This window comes from Micromesistius poutassou, assembly GCF_964030765.1.
Source record: "Micromesistius poutassou genome assembly, chromosome: 16".
Classification (NCBI taxonomy): domain Eukaryota; kingdom Metazoa; phylum Chordata; class Actinopteri; order Gadiformes; family Gadidae; genus Micromesistius; species Micromesistius poutassou.
This window is the reverse complement of record NC_140286.1, coordinates 11,971,175-11,990,294: the sequence shown is the minus strand read 5'-3', so window position 1 is coordinate 11,990,294 and position 19,120 is coordinate 11,971,175. Positions and strand designations below refer to the sequence as shown.

Here is a 19,120-nt window from a genome sequence, read left to right as displayed (position 1 = left end):
TATATCCCTATCCTACATCCTGCTGTAACGTAGCCTATATGTCAACATAATCATCTTAACTAGTAATAGGAAACTGTGGAACATTGTGGAGCCCATAGGTCTCATATTCTTCCATCTGGTAGACTAATAACCAAGTGTTGCATGGTTTGAGCAAGGCATATCATATGAGGGGGTTGTAGTGTTGAGCACCCAAGGAAGCGCAGTGGGTGTAAAGTTGTTCGAATGAGCGGTTCTCGAGAAAGCTGCACGCATGTATTACCAACGGGCACTGGTGTTAAATAAAAAATAAAGAGAGGTTATATCACTGGTGCTTAGCTGAAATGAGACATGGAGGGAAAGATGTAAACACATCAGCGCTATTGCTGTTGGTGGACGGTTGCTCCGATTGAGCGTCATTGGCGAGAGAGTGCGGGAATTTCAGTTACATGGATTAAACGGCTAGAGAGAGGACGTTACATTAAATCATGTCCGTTCCCGTCACTTGTTCTGGATATTGCGTTATCAAAACTCGATATTTAAGCTAAGCTTTTGGGGGCCCTATGCGCAGATTGTTGGCGGCCCTACGCGTAGATTGTTGGCGGGTGGGGGGCGTGGTACGTCCGCTGGTTGTTATTTCGCCTCTGATGCAAAATATATATAATAATATATATAAATATATATATTTTGAAAATTGTAATGTAATAATTATCAACCTTAATTTGGGGGGCCCCCTAGGTTAAGGTGACCAGATTTCTGAGACAAGATCCGGGGACATTTTGGGTTCAGCGGTGTAAAAACCTCCAACATGTAGTGTTTTTGTCATAGAAAAACTGAAACGGGGACACTGGCTTTACCATTCACAAAGCAGTTTCTCTCACTCTATTTATCCAAAATGGCAAAGGAATTGATTAATAATTATGTTTTTAAGTAGTAAATTCTGAGATCAAGAACATCCTTAAAATCAGCTGTAAAAAAAAAACACTTCACCCAAACTAAGGCCTCCTCCTTACACCATATGATTTTCACAAGATTTGGGGAAGACTTTAAAATGGAAAATGCCACACTTCAAGTTGAATGACAATTTCAGGTTATATGGTTTTAGAAAATATATGGTTTTAAGGGGGTTGAATCAGTTTTCCCTAAATGTGGGTGGGAAGTAGCAAGCAGCTAACCTGCCATATATTGTTGTACTACTGTAATATTAATATTAGTTATTGTGAATAACTTGAAAATATGTGAATTATTAAAAACTTGAAAATATGTGAATTATAACTTGAAATATGTGAATTATTAAAAATGTATATAGATTACAAATGAAGGCCAACATGCCTTACACCTTATTTACCTAACCCAATGTATTATACATGGGCAGCACAGTAATGAGGTTGGGACATGTGTCATGCCTGATTTATATTTAGACTAATTCCATGTAAAAGTGGGAGTGACCCACCAAAGAGTTTTTAGTGAAAAACAAATGGTTGCACTCAATTCAGAAACTAAGTTTTAATATAATGGTCTTTACAAAAACTAACAAGTCAACTTAATCACACACACACACACACACACACACACACACACACACACACACACACACACACACACACACACACACACACACACACACACACACAGCAGTAGGCGACGGTACGCAACTATATGTCTTTTGGTCAACATTTTCGTTTTTTCATTTTTTCCTTTATTCCAATTTCGGATCTTTCAGTCACAGTGAAAACCGGGGACATTTCCGGGGACAGCAGTAGCCGGGGACAGGTCACTGAAAACGGGGACTGTCCCCGGAAACCGGGGACGTCTGGTCACCCTACCCTAGGTACTTGGCCCCCCCCCCCCCCCCCCCCCCCCCCCCAGGCACTTGGTGCCCTACGCGCAGTGCGTGTTTTGCGTGTGCAGAGTGCCGGCACTGGGCCTAGGCCACACAGCCCATAGAGCTGGTAAGTCCCGCCCCTTCCGCTAAACCCCAGTGGACCTCTAGGTTGAAAAATCGTTAATGCAAGTGAATGTGAGAAAACAATTATTTTCTGGTCCCGTTTGAATTGTGCCATGAATGTCAACATGTTGTCTGTGAATTTTTAATATAATTGTTCATGTTAAGAGTTTGACAGTAGGCCTATATTGTATGATTCTTCGGCTAGCACTTGTGGAAAAGACATAACGAGAAAGACGAAGAATCATACAATATACTGTCAAACTCTTAACATGAAACATTATATTAAAAATTCACAGACAACATATGTTGACATTCATGGCATAATTCAAACGGGACCAGAAAATGATTATTTTCTCACATTCACTTGCATTAACGGGGTTTAGCGGAAAAGGCGGGACTTACCAGCTCTATAGGAAGTTAGGTAGTACGGAACCGGAAATTTTATTGCAGTAGACCGGGGAAACGCCACACTGCAGGATCCTTCAGCACACAGTACCCGTTAATCATCCTGGAAGAAGCAGGTGCGTCCTCCCATCACGACTGGCCAATGAAGCCGCCGCAAAATATTCCGCGAGAAGAAACGACTTTTCGAGTGTTATACACATGTTTGGGCTTATTAGTGGGGAGTTTGATTTAATTAAGGTTACACAATTGTAGGAGTTTGATATTTAATTGATCCACGTTGTACATCCATTTCCTTGTATTATTAATCCCTGGAAACTATCATATGACCTCAGGTAAGTGTTAATTAAAGTCGTCTTTCCTCAAACACTCAGGCCTCCTATGAATGGGGCTGACGTCTGTCTAGCTACCTTTTACAAAGAATAGTTGACTGAAAGTTCTCTAACACTCGTAGATGCCCCCAAAACCGGTGGATGACCCGTATGGATAATAAAGGCTACTTCAGTGTTTGGTCAAATGTTGAAGGTTGGCTTAGATGGGCTGCTCTTCACAACCCCCCAGGGTGTTTATTGTAATTAGTTTCTTTGATCAAAGCAATCTGGAGCTCTTTCCATGAAGGAAAATAACAAGTTCGATTATGTCTAGTGGAAAACAACGCAAAAAGTGTGTGTGTGTGTGTGTGTGTGTGTGTGTGTGTGTGTGTGTGTGTGTGTGTGTGTGTGTGTGTGTGTGTGTGTGTGTGTGTGTGTGTGTGTGTGTGTGTGTGTGTGTGATTATACGTCACATTGTCCTATTTATTTTTAAATAAATAATATATACATACTAATAATACATACTGTAGTATCTTTAATCAATTGAAAGTGAGGTATTGTAATTCTGAGCAGACCATGGATGTAGTGATGCCAGAGGGTTATTTTCAACATGCCACAGCCTAGAGTATTTTCATTATCTCATTCATTATCTCAAGTTAACCAATAACATGAACAGGGAATTCTAAGAATGAAGACACACACAGCCATGTGAATGGAGGTCTAGAAATTCTTCTCTCCTAATACAAAACACATTGAAATATTTTTGTTTTAATACCATGTCCATTATTTAATTTAGCCCTTCGAGTCACATAGCCTTGCCTCAGTCCCCCAGTAGCACCTACCATGTATAATTTGACAATTGTATAATTGAGGACAAGCGGTGGGTCTTGTGGACTCTAAATATCGGACTGTTGTGGCTGAGTGCAGCAGTCGTCGTTTTGTTAGGTTGTTTGCTAGTTTCTATGGAATTCACTTTATTTGGGCCAAACTAAGAGGGCCCAACCCGTCACAAGATCCACTAGAACAGTCAGGGATTTGTGTAGTGAGGAATATAATGCACAGCGGTGAGCCTAGCCACATAGCATCATCATGATCTCTACCAGAACAAATCCTGACCATAAACACAACTATATAGTTGGTTTAAATGTTTGTCTTTAAGTATCCCCACATACCAACATCTAATTGTGGTGTATTGTTTTTACTTTTTTAACATATTTAAGTTTTGTTCTCTAGGATGTCTCCCTGGGTGTGATTAAATGTGGTTAGATTTTTATATTGGAATATCTTAATTAGTCATTTATGAATTAAACTTTATAATTGTATCGTGTCAATTTAAACACCTGGTGGAGCATGATGCTACATCTTGTCAACATCAGGGTCTTTCAGAGAAGCTACTGGAATTGTTAATGACCTTAGTTTCGGGGCTTTTGTCAGCTTTGTTTTTCTTAAGTGGCAGAGACCCCAGTCCTGTTAAGTGGCAGCCCCCGGTTCATCCATTGAATCTAGCTGTTGGAGGACCACATTACACGCTGCAATCTACTAATGAGTGACATGAGTAAACTGCCCTCTTATTGCTACATCATCTTATCGACATTCTAAAACCTTAGCCATGGACAACCTTTAAAAAAAATGTGTGTGTGTGTGTGTGTGTGTGTGTGTGTGTGTGTGTGTGTGTGTGTGTGTGTGTGTGTGTGTGTGTGTGTGTGTGTGTGTGTGTGTGTGTGTGTGTGTGTGTGTGTGTGTGTGCGCAGTGTGCACAGCATTCAGATTCTTGCAATTCTTGCAGAATGGATCAGTCAATTCCATGTTTCTCTCCATGGCACGCCCATCCCCTGGCAAACAGGTAAAACCAGAGCTGTGGGACTGTGCATTGCTTGTCATTATGAGTGCGGGCAGGCCCACAGCCATATTCAGCTTGGCATTCGTCTGTATTGTTAAGTCTTTAAAACAAAGGCAGGACCGACATTACACACTGTAGTCATTCATTTAATGGTGTGCTGGGTTAACCTATCACCCAAAACTATCGATCGTTATTTTAGATCAGTTTGGTCAATGGTTGGTACATACTGTCTTAGCTTTTCATGGAAACTCGCTTGCCCCCTCGCCCACCCCCACACACAACGTCTACACATGTCTTAAAAGGGTTGATCACGGATCGCGATCCCATACCCATATTCAAATGACCATCAATCTCCCCATCTAAAGCCCTATCTAAACCTCCATTGATGAGGAGAGTGAGGAGTGAGTAGGAGGTGGAGCCTGAGTGCCTGAAACAGGGTGTGGTTCCTGAAACTATCAAGTAGTTGTCTGTAGTAGAGGGCTGGGGTTTATAGAGTCGAACGAGTGCCGTCCCACACTTTGGCGTTCCAGTTTGACTTCTCTCTCGTCTTTCTGTCTCTCTCTCTGGTGTCTTCCCACTCACATTCTACCATTCCAGCGACGGACCCAAGGGACCTCACACTGTAGGTTGGATTTACATTGCTCAGGCTTTCTTTTATGCCAGTGAAGCCACCCTCCCGCCCTCCTTCACTGGCATTGTATTGGAAACACGTTGGTCTCTTGAGTAGAGACACCAGTGTTTGATTCGCGTGGCAGTGCAGCTGCTGTACTCCAGATTGGGGGACATATCGGGGCTGAGGACCTCCGCTCAGGTGAGTGACCTGTGTGAATGTAGCAGGGAGAGAAATACCACATGAATCCTATATGGATAGTCTGAAACTTTCTTCACTGCACTGGTGGGAACTACCCAAGGCACTGGGGTGCCTCGGGTAGTTAATAGATACCCATCTAGTGAGTGTAAGTGTAGGGTTGAGTTAACATTTACGACTATTTGTTTCATCCGGTATCCTCTTTCTGTAACTTTGGATATATATGTATGCTTTATTGTATATTGTACCCTTCTCTTGTCTCTTCTCTGCCCCCGTTCATTCCATTCATTCGTCTTGGCTCCCGGTTGAAATCATTGAGTAAGAATGGCAGTTGAGGTATAATACTAGGGGGATGCTTTTACTTTCTTAACCGGAAGCTCCCACCTTCCGACTGGGCTAAGTTCCTATCTAATGACCTCAGATGGAAGACTTGCCACTAGTCACCTCTTTACCTGTTTGACTTGCTCAGTAAGTCACCTCATTGTTTGAGCAGGATTATACAGTTGGCAACAGAGGTTTTTAAAAAAAAATACTCTTTACTATTGTAAAAAGGAGTGGTTTAGGAGTTTAGGAGTTGAGTTCATTATTATTATTTTTTGTTAAATGACATTGAGTGACAATGCTAACAATAGTCTTTGTGTATATCCCCCCCCTCCCCTTACCTGTCGGGGAGCAGTGCCCAGGCCAGTGTGTGGTGTTGAATGAGCCTCCTCTGACTGTTTAGTCAGTGTGGAGGAAGCAGCTGGACTGGGTTGTTTTTATTACCTGCCTTAACCACTCTCAGTTAGGCGTTCTCCCACCAGCGATGTCGAACACAGCTTGAATCAGTTGTCTCGTTTTGTGCATTTCAGGGGTACAAACTTAGCCCGTCACCATGCTGGGAGAAATCATGTCAAATGTTTTACAGCTCCATGCCTCCGTTATACAGAGAACTGGTGAGTACTGTTTTGCGTTGGGTTGACATATTTAGTTGCATGGTCATTTCTCCTATAGTCCATGCAACAACGTCTCCATGTGCTCTTGTGATTTGCAGACGACCGGTTGAGGGGCTACCTATTGATGCACAGCCCCGTACTGATGACCCTCATCCTCCTGACCTACGTCTTCCTCTCGGTGTATGCGGGACCCCGCTTGATGGCCAACCGCAAGCCCCTGGGTCTCCAGGGCCCCATGGTGGTCTACAACTTTACCATGGTAGCCTTGAATGGATACATAGTGCATCAGGTAAATGCTTTTCCTGCCCATTGAAATTACCCAACAATCCAGTCTTTTGTGTAAATGAAAAATAAATGTGCAAATATTATTATGATTATTATTATTATTATTAATTGTTTTACTTGTCAAACCTTTGTGGTGTGTGTTGATCAGTTGATATCACTTGTGATGTAACATGTGATGTGCTTTGCCCTGCCAGTTCCTGGCGTGGGGATGGGGTACGACGTACTCGTGGCGGTGTGATCTCTGTGACTTCACAAGCAGCACGCAGGCCCTCGGGGTAAGCTGTTGAATCGTTGTATCTATCGCTGTGGGTCATACTTGATGCTACACCTTTCAGTTTGCCGGTTACACTTAAGGCCAATTTACACCAGAGCCGTTTTAGACGCGTTTTTTAGTTGGCCGTCAGATGTCCAACTTCAGCTAGAGATAGAATCCATTCAAACTAGGGCACTGATTTACACCGGCAGCGTTCTACGCCCGTCTCACAGCAGACCAAAGCTTAACTTTACGCGTCACTTCTATTTTTCAAGCGTTTCTGAAGCGTCTTGGTTATGATGTTATCTGATGAATCTTGAAAATATAGCAAAATAAACGGCGGCGGTGTGAATTGATACGCCTACGTTACGCTCACGTCTATCTCAAATTCCCAGTTAGACTCTGTTGTGAGCTCCAAGTGTGTCACGATGTTAATACCAGATGGATTGATGCTTGAAAAACTAACCTAAATTCCTGTGGATATCATTCAATTCAGATTTTGCTTATGCATGCAGCGGCCTGTTTTATGCAACATTCTCATTCACTGACACCACTTCTATCTTTCCAGATGGTTCGAGCATCCTGGATCTTTTATATTTCCAAGTACATTGAGCTTCTTGACACTGTAAGTGTTGTCTTATTTCAATCCAAAATTGTTACTTATTTTACTTCTTGATATCAAGTGACCACTATTAACGATTATTGTCTAAAATTAACTAGTAAATGCTCTGTTTGCAGCTATTCTTTGTCCTGAGGAAGAAGCAGAGCCAGATCACATTTCTCCATGTCTTCCACCACTCGTTCATGCCCTGGACCTGGTGGTGGGGCATCACCCTGACCCCTGGTAACCTCTCTCCCCATTGCTGTCCACGGTCTAATGTACATTGTAGCCAAAGGCCTTACGTTTGAAAAGAAATTGTGTGTGGAAGGCTCAAAGCCCAGCAGAGTTCAAAGAATAACTACTATATGTCTGTTTTTGACCCAAATGAACTCTTGATATATAAGTGAATAGCCGGGGAAATGGGGGATGGAGGGGATTTACTGTTACATTTGGGGTTTGGTTAGATACATTTTTTTTTTAATCTCATCCTATTTTTGACTTGTCTTCCAGTCGGAGGAATGGGCAACTTCCACGCCATGATAAATGCAGGGGTCCACGTGATTATGTACTTCTACTACGGGCTCTCCGCTGCAGGACCTCGCTTCCAAAAGTACCTCTGGTGGAAGAAGTATTTGACGGCCGTTCAGCTGGTAGGGCTCTGTCTTAACTCAATGTTTGTTTTTGCATCTTACTATGTTGAGGCACCCCCTGACATGCTCTACAATGACATTGTTGTCTAACTCGGATCGTTCATCCCCTGTCTAGATCCAGTTCATCATGGTGTCGGTGCACATCAGCCAATACTACTTCATGAAGGACTGCGACTACCAGGTGCCTATGTGGATCCACCTCATCTGGATGTACGGAACATTATTCTTCTTCCTCTTCGCCCACTTCTGGGTGCAGGCCTACATAAAGGGCAAGCGGCTTCCCGTGGCCCACCCCAAGGAGAACGGCGTGGCACCAGCCATGTTGAAGGAACTAGAAAACGGAACGACGCCCTACCTGCCCAACGGCAAAGTGCTCATGAGCAAAGTCAAGGAAATCTAACCCTTTTTATGCACTGAAGAGAGAGAAAAGACGAGAGAGACAAAAATGACAATCTATTGGCGCGCCAAAAATGCCATTGATTTCACACGGTTACTGTTCAACTGAATGAAATTTCTGTAATTATATATTTATGCACTGTTTTTTTGGGGGGGATGAATGGATTTTACAGTTGGTGTCTGCTTGCCACATTGTTTTCAGATTATTTGTTTATTAAACTCGACTGTGATATACACTGGATGAAGAAGATAGTCAATTGTCACCGATGGTATTCCCAGACTCAGTTCAACAATTGACAGTTGGACTAACCCATGCCTGGGAGGATTGAACAATTACTGAAAAGACTACCACATGTTATTGCTACACAGGTTTTGTCAAGATTGTTGTCATTGAAACGTCCAATGTTTTGTATTGTTTTAATTTAACTTTGAGTAAATGTTTTGAGATCAAATAAATGTGTTGCTTTGACATCAGCTAGTCAACTAAATTCAAATGGCTTTCTATGCATGAGATACGTTCAATAACCAATTACATTCCATTCTTTCACTAACATTTGTCAAATAAGTACAATGTTGGAATGACAAGGGATAGGCTATATGTAATCCAACTCAAGCATTAACTGCCCTTTCGTTGAAGTTCATTTTTAGACTGAACTTCAACAGTTCATGTTCTGAGTTCACAATGACATTTTTAAAAACTTGTCATTGACAGATGCAGTCTATCTAGTGGGTGATTCGGTGACCAATATGGCATCTTTACTTGGCAAACAAGATCTTATCAAGAATGACTGGAAGCTCCTCCCAGTCCCGTTTTATGTGGGTGTTGCATTAACGCCATCTGCTGGAGTGTCCCTTGGCCCACCCATTTTGTCACCGCTATGCCATGTGTGAAAGCACACCAGACAAATGTTACGGAAAAGTAGCAGGATGTGTAGTGATTACCCGAGCGGCGACAAAAGTTATTAGCCCAGTCATTTACCGGGATGTATGTTGATGGTTTACAGTAGCATTGTGATGAGGCGCTGGCTCGTTTGAGACCTGCATTACAACATTTTTTGGCTGTCATAACTGCTTTGTGTAGTCTACATCTTTTGTATGCACTTTACCCCATCCAATTAATTATTGCGTCGGCAATAATTAATGCCTGGATGCCTGGCATATCGCAGGGACTACAACCGAATGCCTGGCATCTCCTAATGGTTAATCAGCCGCACCCCAGAAATTACTTCCATAAACTTTAAAAAAAATATATTATTTTTTTTTTTTAAAGCACCCATGATTAATGATGAACCATTGACAATCCCTGGAAAGGAGGGATCCACTCTACGTTCCTTCAAGATTTCCTTGGTAATTAAGTCCGTTTTTTCTTGGTCTCTTGGAGGGCTAGGGTGACATGTCACATTAAGCCCTTTGAAACTGTACCCATTAATGGCTATAGAAATAAAGTTGAATTAGGAGCGCTACTAAAAATTGCGTTCAAGCCGTTATCCATCCACGATTGAGCAAGTTTACCATTCAAGTCAAAGCATTAACATATCACATTATTTGCAACCAAGACATCATTTGAATCTCATGAAACCCAAAATCTTTGGAGCAGAAAAACATTTTGCATGAAGCATAATTGAGACAGTACCCATAGATAAAATGTTGGAAACAATTTATTCTCCATGCACTCATCTCACCCGGTACAATGAACATCAGCAGAGAACATTTTAAATCCCGGTCATCCTGGGAACAGATGCCAAAACTTATACAGACCCATTCCTGGCAAACATACATAAAGATGACAGTGGCAATAATAAAAAGAAATAAAACCCAACTACCTTCTGCATGATTAAAATATAAATTAAGTAAAAAAATCTTTATTCCGCTAGGAAATGATAAAAATGGTTTGTACATAGTCGACGTCAATGACGCCGCATTGACCGAAAAACGATCAGAATCATCACCTAATGGTCTGGTGAATCACGCTGCTGGTAGACTTCATCATCCGCGCCGCCTTCTTCTTAACGGGGTCCAACTCAAAGCTCTTCCAGAGGCGCACCGTCTCGTCACCGGCAACCGTGGCGACAGTGGAGCCGTCCGGGCTCAGAGCCAAGTTGAGCACCCTGTCCTCGTGGCCTACGAGGAACCACACACGGAATTAGACAACATGCAGCGGAGTTTGCGGGAAAACGAGTTGTACATACGGTCGGAACGTGGAGACTTTTTTTTTTTGGACGTTTAAACTCACCGGCGAGCTCGGCCACTTTGGTGAGGGATGGGTACTTCCAGATGACCACGTTGTTGTGGGCATAGCCATGGCCCGACACCAGCTCCTTGTAGTTGGGCGCAAACACCAACGAGGAGATCTGGAAACACGGTCGTCAAATTGAGAGAGTGGCACATAATGTAAAGCTGTCAAAGTGCAAAAAAGGAAAAAAACACCACAGTTAACAGTAACCTGGGAGTTTACCTGGGACTGCGTGTCAAGGGCACTGATGCAGGACCCACTGTTGACGTTCCACACGCGGATGTGTCTGTCACTGGTGCCGCCGCCGGACGCCAGAATGTTTGGCTGCCATGGGCACCAGGCCAAAGCCTAGAGAAGCGAGAAAAAATAAATAAATGATACTTTCACTGATCATTTGGTGCAGCTTCCCCTCAGGTAATACGGCGTTGGGCATTGGCATTCCTGTAATGGGGTCGCTCAACATTCTACACACAAGAGGCGATTACCTAGCTCGGGTTACACGTTACTTCATCCAGACGCCACAGCCTTACCTTGACGGCGCCTTGGTGCTCGCTCCAGCAGTGGAGGGACTGGCTCTCGTTGCCGACGCTGCCTTCGTTCACGCCGGGCCAGACGTACACCATGTTGTCGTTGCCTCCGCTGGCCAGGTAGCGGCCGTCGGGGGACCACGCCAGGCCGCACACCTCCTGCGAGTGGCCCGCCAGCGTGAAGATGTGGTGGCTCGCCACGCGTACGTCGTGGTGGTGGATGTGTCCTGATCGAGACGCACTGGGGAGACGAGGGAATGGGCGTGAGACCTGCACTTCCAACAGACAGCAAGTGGTCCTGATGATGAGTGGCCAATGTGGGGGCGTGGGGTGTGTAGTGGTCACTAGGGTGTTTGACTCCCAGTCACATTTGGATCAACGCGAGTCTCTTTACGGACACCAGATTATTGCTTTTCCAACAATGCGTACATGTACCCTATGGGGTTGTTAACTGGATGTAGGGGGTACATTTAAAAGGCATTCATTTACCAAAATGTGACAAATACTTGTTAATTATGCATGTGATTGTTGCTGATTATTTAAAGCAATTGATTCTAAACACAGGACAATACATTGATAATTAAAAGAGTATACTAGTAAAGTACCTAGGCTTCTACCATATAAAAAAAAAACAGTTTATTAGTTGTATCAATGAAAAATTATGGTAAACATTGCTATATGATGACACTAATGTTAACCAAAGGAAGCTTGTAGTCTTCTATTTAGCACCAGTAATGTGCAAAGGTTGACGAGACTGGATCATTCAGCAGCCATTCAGTCCCTACATTACATACATCCTCATATTCTACAAATTGTGGGTAGTGCATTTAAGTTTTATTATGCAAGATTACCTGGACAGAATGTGGTCGTTCCAACTTAGGCTGCCCACTCTAGCGGTGTGGCTAGTCATGCTTCGCAGGCGCTTCTGATTCTCCACATCCCACAACTATGACAGCAGAAGAAGGGGGGGGGGGGGTACAGGCAGGAATGAGCTACAGTGTCCCCGTCATGCGTCTACCGTGTGCTAGTCAACCAGTTTGTATGCTCACCTGAACCTTGAAGTCACTGGTGCCTATGGCCAAATAATTGCCCTCTTTGGTCCAGGAGACCGAGGTTATGTAGTCCTCCTCCCGCTCCATCTTCATCAACAGGGTGATTTCGCCTCGGGTGGCGTCCCACAGGTAGACGTTGTTGTGAAGCGCCACAGCAAGAAGGTTCCGGCTGCTCCAGTCGAGCAGGTTCAGATCTGTTTGTGGTGGGACCAAGAATGAGCAATATTGAATACAGGGTGTCCTCTATTCAGGTGTCAAAAAATATACAAATGAAACGTGATGGAATCGTCATTTGAAATCAATATTACAATGAGTGAGTCCTTGCAAATATGGGTTAAACCATTAACTTACAAAAGTCATTCCTGAGGTCTGGAGCGTCCAAAATCCTATCAGGAATGGAAGAGATGTATCTTGTCTTTTTGACTGAAGATGGCGTGACTTGACTGTAAAGGACCTTCAGGTTATTCTGGTAACCTGTTTATCAGAACGGTAACCGACAACATGAGGGGAATACTTTGAATCCAGGATGGGTCAACTCAACAATTGAGCCATTAGGTTTCCCAAGAATATAGTCAAGCCAGAAGACTTCTTAAATTCTGTTACCTTCGGGAGCATTCAAAGGCTTTCCGCTAAGGTGCAAGATCTTTGCCTCTTCAACAGCGTACCCATTGAGCGAGACCGACCACGCCTTCTGGTTCTCCTACAGCGTTCAAATAAATGTCAGCAAAATCTCAGCAATAATGCAAATGGAAAAGAATCATGAATAGAAACATAAAATAAATTATACAATACTAATCCTACTGATTGTATCGATTGTATTACCAACGCGGGGTTGTTTGCATCCAGAGGTTCATTCTCCTTGGATAACAGGAAGCTGGCCACATCCATCTGCTGTCCGTTTCTGATCGGGATGAAGCGATCGCCTCCAACTTTGGATGGTGTGCATTTTTTATTTTTTCCTATTGAAACCATGAGGATATACGTTTTATTGAACAGCAGCATCGTCACATGTCCACTGTGCAGACAAAGTTAACAGATGCACCATTGTCGAGGCAGTTTACGTTACCTGGAGTTTTGCTGGGCGTCTTTGATGTGGTCAACGAAAGGTTGACAGACTTCCCAGGTGATGGTAAGGCTGAGGAGGTTGAGGTACTGGCCTTCCTCTGCCACCGGGCCATGGGCGCATTGGTGATTGGCATGTCCAACTTCAAAATGCCTTGAATATCGTTTTCGAATCCGAATTGAGCCATGGCTGAGGTACTTTCCAAATGATCTGTGTGGAGACACCGTTAACGTAGGTTCGAAAACACACGGTTGCTTCGCTAGCGAGCACATGTAAAGGTGTATTTTAAATAGGATGGCTCCTGGGCTAAAATACACGGAACGGAACAGTCGACAATCCTATTCTTGGTTGCATTTAAATATACGTATTAATAGAGTAGACAGCAAACAATTGCGGTTACAACAAAAGCATGCTACCAGGTTACATGCTAAACAGCGTTTCTAAAAAAAAGTTCCAATCTAAAAATAAAAAACAACCAAAAACTATCTTGATAAAACACAATTAAGCTACACATTTCAACATTCTGTCTGTAGTTGCTTATAAAAACCAAATCAGCAAAGTGTTGTGAAATAAAATCATTCTGTGCTCAGTGCTCACCTCCCAGTTAAATGTAGCCAAGCACTGCGAAGTTTGATTGCGTTCAGAAATTTTAAAAGTATGAAACACCCAACGTCTGGTTTAAATGTCCAAAAGCGCTGCGCTGATTGGCCAATTCAAACGCTGTTGCGATATCTACTTCAAGGAACGTGAGTAAACGAACCCCTGTGATTGGTTCTAATCTACTTCCGGGAAGAACAACGTCGTAATGCTTTAAAATCCGTGGTAGAATAATTGTATCGCCATCTTCAGGCCAAAGTGTGTATACTTAAATCACTTCTTACAGACTATGTGTAGTTGTTTTTGCCAATAAAGGGGTTATTCCGTAAACACTTCGCTTTGACTCCTTAATTGTAATATGACATGGGTGGCAAAGTAATGTACCAACAAATAAAGTATATCCAAGTCAGATATGTCTTTGGCTCACTTTAGAAACAACTTGTACTGGACCTATCAACAGAGCTGGCTATATATAACACATACGGTGCTATTCTATGATCGCGGAGTACTTTCTATCCAGACTTGGCGTTCTTGCGTGTGTTTTGAGGTCTTGTCATCTTCGCGCACTGTGCGCCAGATGTGAAGCCCACTGATTGGCTGAGCAGCGGTCGAGGGCGGGTCTCCATCAAACATGGCAGTCCTCTGATTGGCTGAGCGGCGGTCGAAGGCGGGTCTACACGAAACATGGCTTCCCTGTCTACTGGAGAGCCTCAAGAAATGGAAGGTAAATCCATGTTTATCATCTGATTTCTCCCCGTGTTGTGTTTGCGTAATGAATCACCGCTCGACAGGCACCCCGTATCTATAATGATGTGTGATCACAGTGAATGCGGTGTGGATGTGTGCGTTTAATGGATGTGAAAGCATCCTCCTGGACGTGAGGCTGACATCAACAACAAGACTGCCTGGTGTTGTTCTTCCATGGGCTTCCTCACCATACCTGAGAGCAAACGTTACACCGGCTTTTCGATGTGTGTCAGTTGCTCATACGTGTATTCTATAAGGGCTATCATCCTATATTTTGAAATGAACTTACGTAGTTACTTATTTTAATTATAAATGGTAGTAATGCTATCGTAGCTTAGCTTGCGAGCTAGCATGGATATCTCCCATGATTTGCTTACTTTCGCTACCAGGATGATCTTTTGTTTATTTAGATTCGCGATTTAAGACGTAAGGCAACCATAGATTAAGGTTGCTGTTCCGTTAAACATGTAATGTCAAGAGGTTTTAAATATAATATGAACCTTTCAAGTCTTGTGTGTATGGAGTGTGTTGGCAACTTAAGGCCTGCAGCGAGCATATTTTTCACTTTAATCGCTGGGGTCCATTTTCATCGTTCATCGTTGTAGTCATTGCAATTGTCAATTGTATAAAGCACAGCTCTGAACATCTTTTTCGGTTAAATCTCTAGTGGATCGGCGTGGCGAGTCTGAAGAGTCAGGAGATGAAGAAACTCGGAGGAAGAGTATCAATGGCGAGCAGGACACCACTCAGCCATCTACCTTAAGTAATTATTTTTGTTTTAATAACACCATAGGTCTACATAATCATTACAAAAGTGTATGCTATTTAATTGGATATGTAAAGTGTGAGTAAAACCTACATGTTATTATGTTTTATGTTTCATTTGAAGAGGAGTCCCCAGTTGATATGGAGACGATAACCCTGGACCCTGATGAAGAAGTAAGACATTTTTGATATTTGTTAGTTTTATTGACAATTGTTGTTCATTTATAAATAATTATCCACGAATAATCATGGGTTGTCTTTTCAAAGGATGTTGATCTGGTTCACTGTCGCATTGGGAAGATCGAAGGATTGGAGGTGTTACAGAAAGCTAAAGTAAGTGGTTTAATCTGATCTGTAACTATTTAAGGTTGTTAATATCGTAGTCATGCTTATACGATCATATTACCCATAAATATGTGTGCTTTTACCTATTTTTGATCAAATGTTAATATTAAGGTCTGTAAAAGCGAATAGTCCTAATTTTTCTTGTGTTCTATCCAGACCCTCTCCCTACGCCAGAATCTCATCAAAAAGATTGAAAATCTAGACGGCCTAAGGTCACTGCAGGAATTGGACGTCTACGACAATCAGATACGCAAGCTGGAGAACCTCCAGAATCTCACAGAACTAGAGTGAGTCTGAATTAAACAGTATTCAGCACTGCCTCACTGCCTGGATCCTCCACAAATTCCTCCATAGCCTATTCACTTGGGCTGCATTGGGCAGCAGAAATATCCAGTTCTGTGCAATATTTGGACCAATGGCTGTCTTGCTTCTCCCTTTTATATTAGGCAGCTTGACGTTTCCTTTAACATTTTGAGGAAGATTGAGGGCCTGGAGCGGCTGACCAGAATAAAGAAGCTGTTCCTGCTTCACAACAAAATAAGCTCCATCGCCAACCTGAACCACTTAACCAGCCTGGAGATGCTGGAGCTGGGCTCCAACCGGATCCGGGTAAGAGAGTCAGCCCCTGGGAAGGTTGTGCTCAATGATGAAGTGTCCCACTTTATTGAATGACGTTATTGAATGACAATCAAAAGATGTATCGTGACAGTGTTTTGAAAGAACTCCATGAACATGTTCAATTGTAACTGTGGGGTTGAGTTTATGAAGGCCATTGTGGAACTAATCTTGCAAATAAACCATTGTGGAGAGCAGTATTGAGTGCCGCCATTTGCTATTGGTGACGTTGACACTGTCAGACATATGTTTGATACACACAAAAAAAATCACTGGTTAGGTCAATACTGAACAACACAACATTTCACAATCTGAGGAGCCAGGAGAAGTAGCAACTGATGTCAAATAATTGCAAAACTGTCTACCGATTAATTGACTAATCGTTCCTACAAGACACCTTACCATAACTGCTGCTGGCAAGCTGGCTTTTTCCTTGCATGGTTCACTCCGCAGTCAGTGTGTGAATTTGTGTATAAATGGGCGAATTGTAAACCACTTCGGGGGTCACAGGTTAGAAAAGCGCTATGTAAATACAGTCCATTCATCATTTCCATATAACGATAATATTTTGAGAGAATACACTGTCTAAGTGTCTGTTGTCATATTATTGCCTGCACAGATGATCGAAAACCTGGACAGCCTGTCCTCTCTGCAGAGCCTGTTCCTGGGAACCAATAAGATCACACAGCTACAGCACCTGGAGGGCTTGCATAATCTCACAGTTCTCAGCATTCAGGTACACCTTTTCATTTTCAACACATTCTTTCTGTTGTTTCTGTAGGTTCGACCAATTGTATAATGTACATATTTAAACGTTTACAGACATTTGTATAGATTCTGTTTCATTGTTTATGCCACCAGAGTAATCGCATCACTAAGATGGAGGGTCTGCAAGGCCTCTGCAACTTGAGGGAGCTTTATCTGAGCCACAACGGCATCGAGCTCATCGAGGGGCTGGAGAACAATGTGAGTCATACGAATGCCAGTAAGCAAGCAATTCAATAACTTGTGTCGTGGATGTTCCCTAATTTTTTTTCGTTTTTTGTCTCTTCCACAGAAAAAGTTAACGACTTTGGATATTGCGGCCAATCGAGTAAAGAAAATAGAAAATATCAGCCACCTGACGGAACTACAAGAATTCTGGGTATGACAACACAATGGGAAAGGGATAAATTCTGAGTTGAATTAAAGCTGTACTTCCATGCGTTATTTATGGTTTAAGTCTTTACATGTGTCATGGGAACTTGATCAGGGTGACTGCAAGAAGTAGGGAATTTATCCTCATGAAAAAGGGGGTGGGCTTTCTTGTAGCTCTTCCACTATAGAGGCTGATCATAAATAATGATGTATTAATAAACATACACAAGCTTATTGGAGGGGGGGGGGGGGGTCCGTTGAATAAAGCTGATGCCCGTGTGCCCCCCCCCCCCCACCCCCATCCTTTTTCCCTCAGATGAACGACAACCAGATAGAGAATTGGTCCGACCTGGACGAGTTGAAAAACGCCAAGACCCTGGAGACGGTGTATCTGGAGAGGAACCCGCTGCAGAAGGACCCCCAGTACCGGCGGAAGATCATGCTGGCGCTGCCCAGCGTGCGGCAGATCGACGCTACCTTTATCCGCTTCTGAGCCGCGGCCGCACCGACGCTCCCGCCATTAGCACTCCCCCGCCCCCCTCTCTCCCAAAATACCAGACCTCACGTTCCAAAACCTATGGGCCTCATAGACGTTAAACCACACACGCACACGCACACACACACACACCTACACAAGCGCAGCAGACGCACACACCCACACATGCTCCTTCTCCCTTGCTTATACACAAATAAACATGTATACACTTTGAAGTTAGAGTTTTGCCGTGTTCACCCACTCCAAAAAAAATAAAAACGTGTATGCAGCCATGCATAACTGTATCTATGCTGTTGTCTAAAAAGAAGTGTGCTGATTTGATTGGCTGGATCTGAAATTTGTGAAGAGGAAAAGAGGAGATTCTTCATTTCCTCATTTGTCTCCATTATATTTTTGCATGCATGATACACTATTGGAGTCATCCTCTTTCACCCCCCCCCACCCATTATTTTACCACTTTATGTTTGAAGTTGCACTGCAATCTAATGAGAGACAAGATGGGGCATTTAGATATATTTTAGGGAACATTTAACTGAAAGGAGGAGACTTCTACCTCACCATGTACCTCCCACAATAGGTACACCAGTTCATGAAGCATCTGAGAAATGCAACCTTGGGGTGTATATTTGACCAGTGACACAAATAAATACTATTTGTTTTAGAATCCTATTATTTAGGCTAAAACATCACAGTCCTGTAAATATCACAACTTTAAGCTCAACGGTTAATTCGTATTACCCGGGTGGAGTCACGATCAATTGTGCAGAATTTGACCAATTAAAATAAAGTTATAGACAGTGCATGTGTTTATTGTGGTACTTGTCGAGTCTTGACAGCCTATTAGTAAATGTGTATTAAAATAAAGATCATATGGCTCCCTGTAATTGATGCTAGTTGTATATCTTTTTCTAAATTCAACATACGCGGCCTTGTCAAAAGTATCGTTGCAGTATAAACTTACTATAAAGTCCTATGCTTCCGACTTGCTATAATTGTGTGTAACGTTTGACAACAGAGGGCCAGCTTTGGGCCCGAAGTGACTCATTGAATTGTTGATAGAATCTAGAAAAGTCCAATACATTTAGTCTGTTCATAAAGTTATGTATCAGTGCACAGTTGTAAACCATGTTTTATGCAG

General features: G+C 42.9%; 3 protein-coding genes across 3 annotated transcripts; 2 read left to right on the top strand and 1 right to left on the bottom strand.

Annotated features, from left to right (window-relative positions):
- Window positions 1-5,180: 5,180 nt before the first annotated feature.
- Window positions 5,181-8,409, top strand: elovl1a (ELOVL fatty acid elongase 1a; the record flags this gene model as incomplete). Its single annotated transcript, XM_084481038.1, has 8 exons — window positions 5,181-5,288; window positions 6,137-6,220; window positions 6,319-6,509; window positions 6,700-6,780; window positions 7,327-7,383; window positions 7,497-7,602; window positions 7,870-8,009; window positions 8,125-8,409. The coding sequence occupies exons 2-8, from the start codon at window positions 6,160-6,162 to the stop codon at window positions 8,407-8,409; spliced, it is 921 nt and encodes a 306-aa protein (XP_084337164.1). The 5' UTR covers window positions 5,181-5,288; window positions 6,137-6,159.
- Window positions 8,410-10,057: 1,648 nt separating this feature from the next.
- cdc20 (cell division cycle 20 homolog) lies at window positions 10,058-13,905 on the bottom strand. The gene is made up of 11 exons (XM_084480588.1): window positions 13,878-13,905; window positions 13,284-13,490; window positions 13,040-13,176; window positions 12,821-12,917; window positions 12,569-12,691; window positions 12,215-12,411; window positions 12,017-12,111; window positions 11,169-11,406; window positions 10,861-10,986; window positions 10,639-10,756; window positions 10,058-10,526 (listed from the first exon to the last, which is right to left on the bottom strand). The coding sequence occupies exons 2-11, from the start codon at window positions 13,465-13,467 to the stop codon at window positions 10,351-10,353; spliced, it is 1,491 nt and encodes a 496-aa protein (XP_084336714.1). The 5' UTR covers window positions 13,468-13,490; window positions 13,878-13,905; the 3' UTR covers window positions 10,058-10,350.
- Window positions 13,906-14,549: 644 nt separating this feature from the next.
- ppp1r7 (protein phosphatase 1, regulatory (inhibitor) subunit 7) lies at window positions 14,550-18,782 on the top strand. Its single transcript, XM_084480894.1, has 10 exons — window positions 14,550-14,601; window positions 15,292-15,387; window positions 15,514-15,563; window positions 15,657-15,722; window positions 15,891-16,021; window positions 16,181-16,343; window positions 16,969-17,085; window positions 17,211-17,315; window positions 17,407-17,493; window positions 17,803-18,782. Exons 1-10 carry the CDS (start codon window positions 14,562-14,564, stop codon window positions 17,977-17,979), a joined length of 1,032 nt encoding a protein of 343 aa, XP_084337020.1. The 5' UTR covers window positions 14,550-14,561; the 3' UTR covers window positions 17,980-18,782.
- The last annotated feature ends 338 nt before the right edge of the window (window positions 18,783-19,120 follow it).

Bases quoted from the DNA above. Each gene is read 5' to 3' on its own strand.
- cdc20 (XM_084480588.1), bottom strand. From the start codon at position 13,467: ATGGCTCAATTCGGATTCGAAAACGATATTCAAGGCATTTTGAAGTTG. The intron at 12,918-13,039 runs GTAATACAATCG...TGAACGCTGTAG, and splicing joins ATGCAAACAACCCCGCGTTG to GAGAACCAGAAGGCGTGGTC. The intron at 12,692-12,820 runs GTAACAGAATTT...TCTGATAAACAG, and splicing joins GCCTTTGAATGCTCCCGAAG to GTTACCAGAATAACCTGAAG.
- ppp1r7 (XM_084480894.1), top strand. From the start codon at position 14,562: ATGGCTTCCCTGTCTACTGGAGAGCCTCAAGAAATGGAAG. The intron at 14,602-15,291 runs GTAAATCCATGT...TTAAATCTCTAG, and splicing joins AGAGCCTCAAGAAATGGAAG to TGGATCGGCGTGGCGAGTCT. The intron at 15,723-15,890 runs GTAAGTGGTTTA...TGTTCTATCCAG, and splicing joins AGGTGTTACAGAAAGCTAAA to ACCCTCTCCCTACGCCAGAA.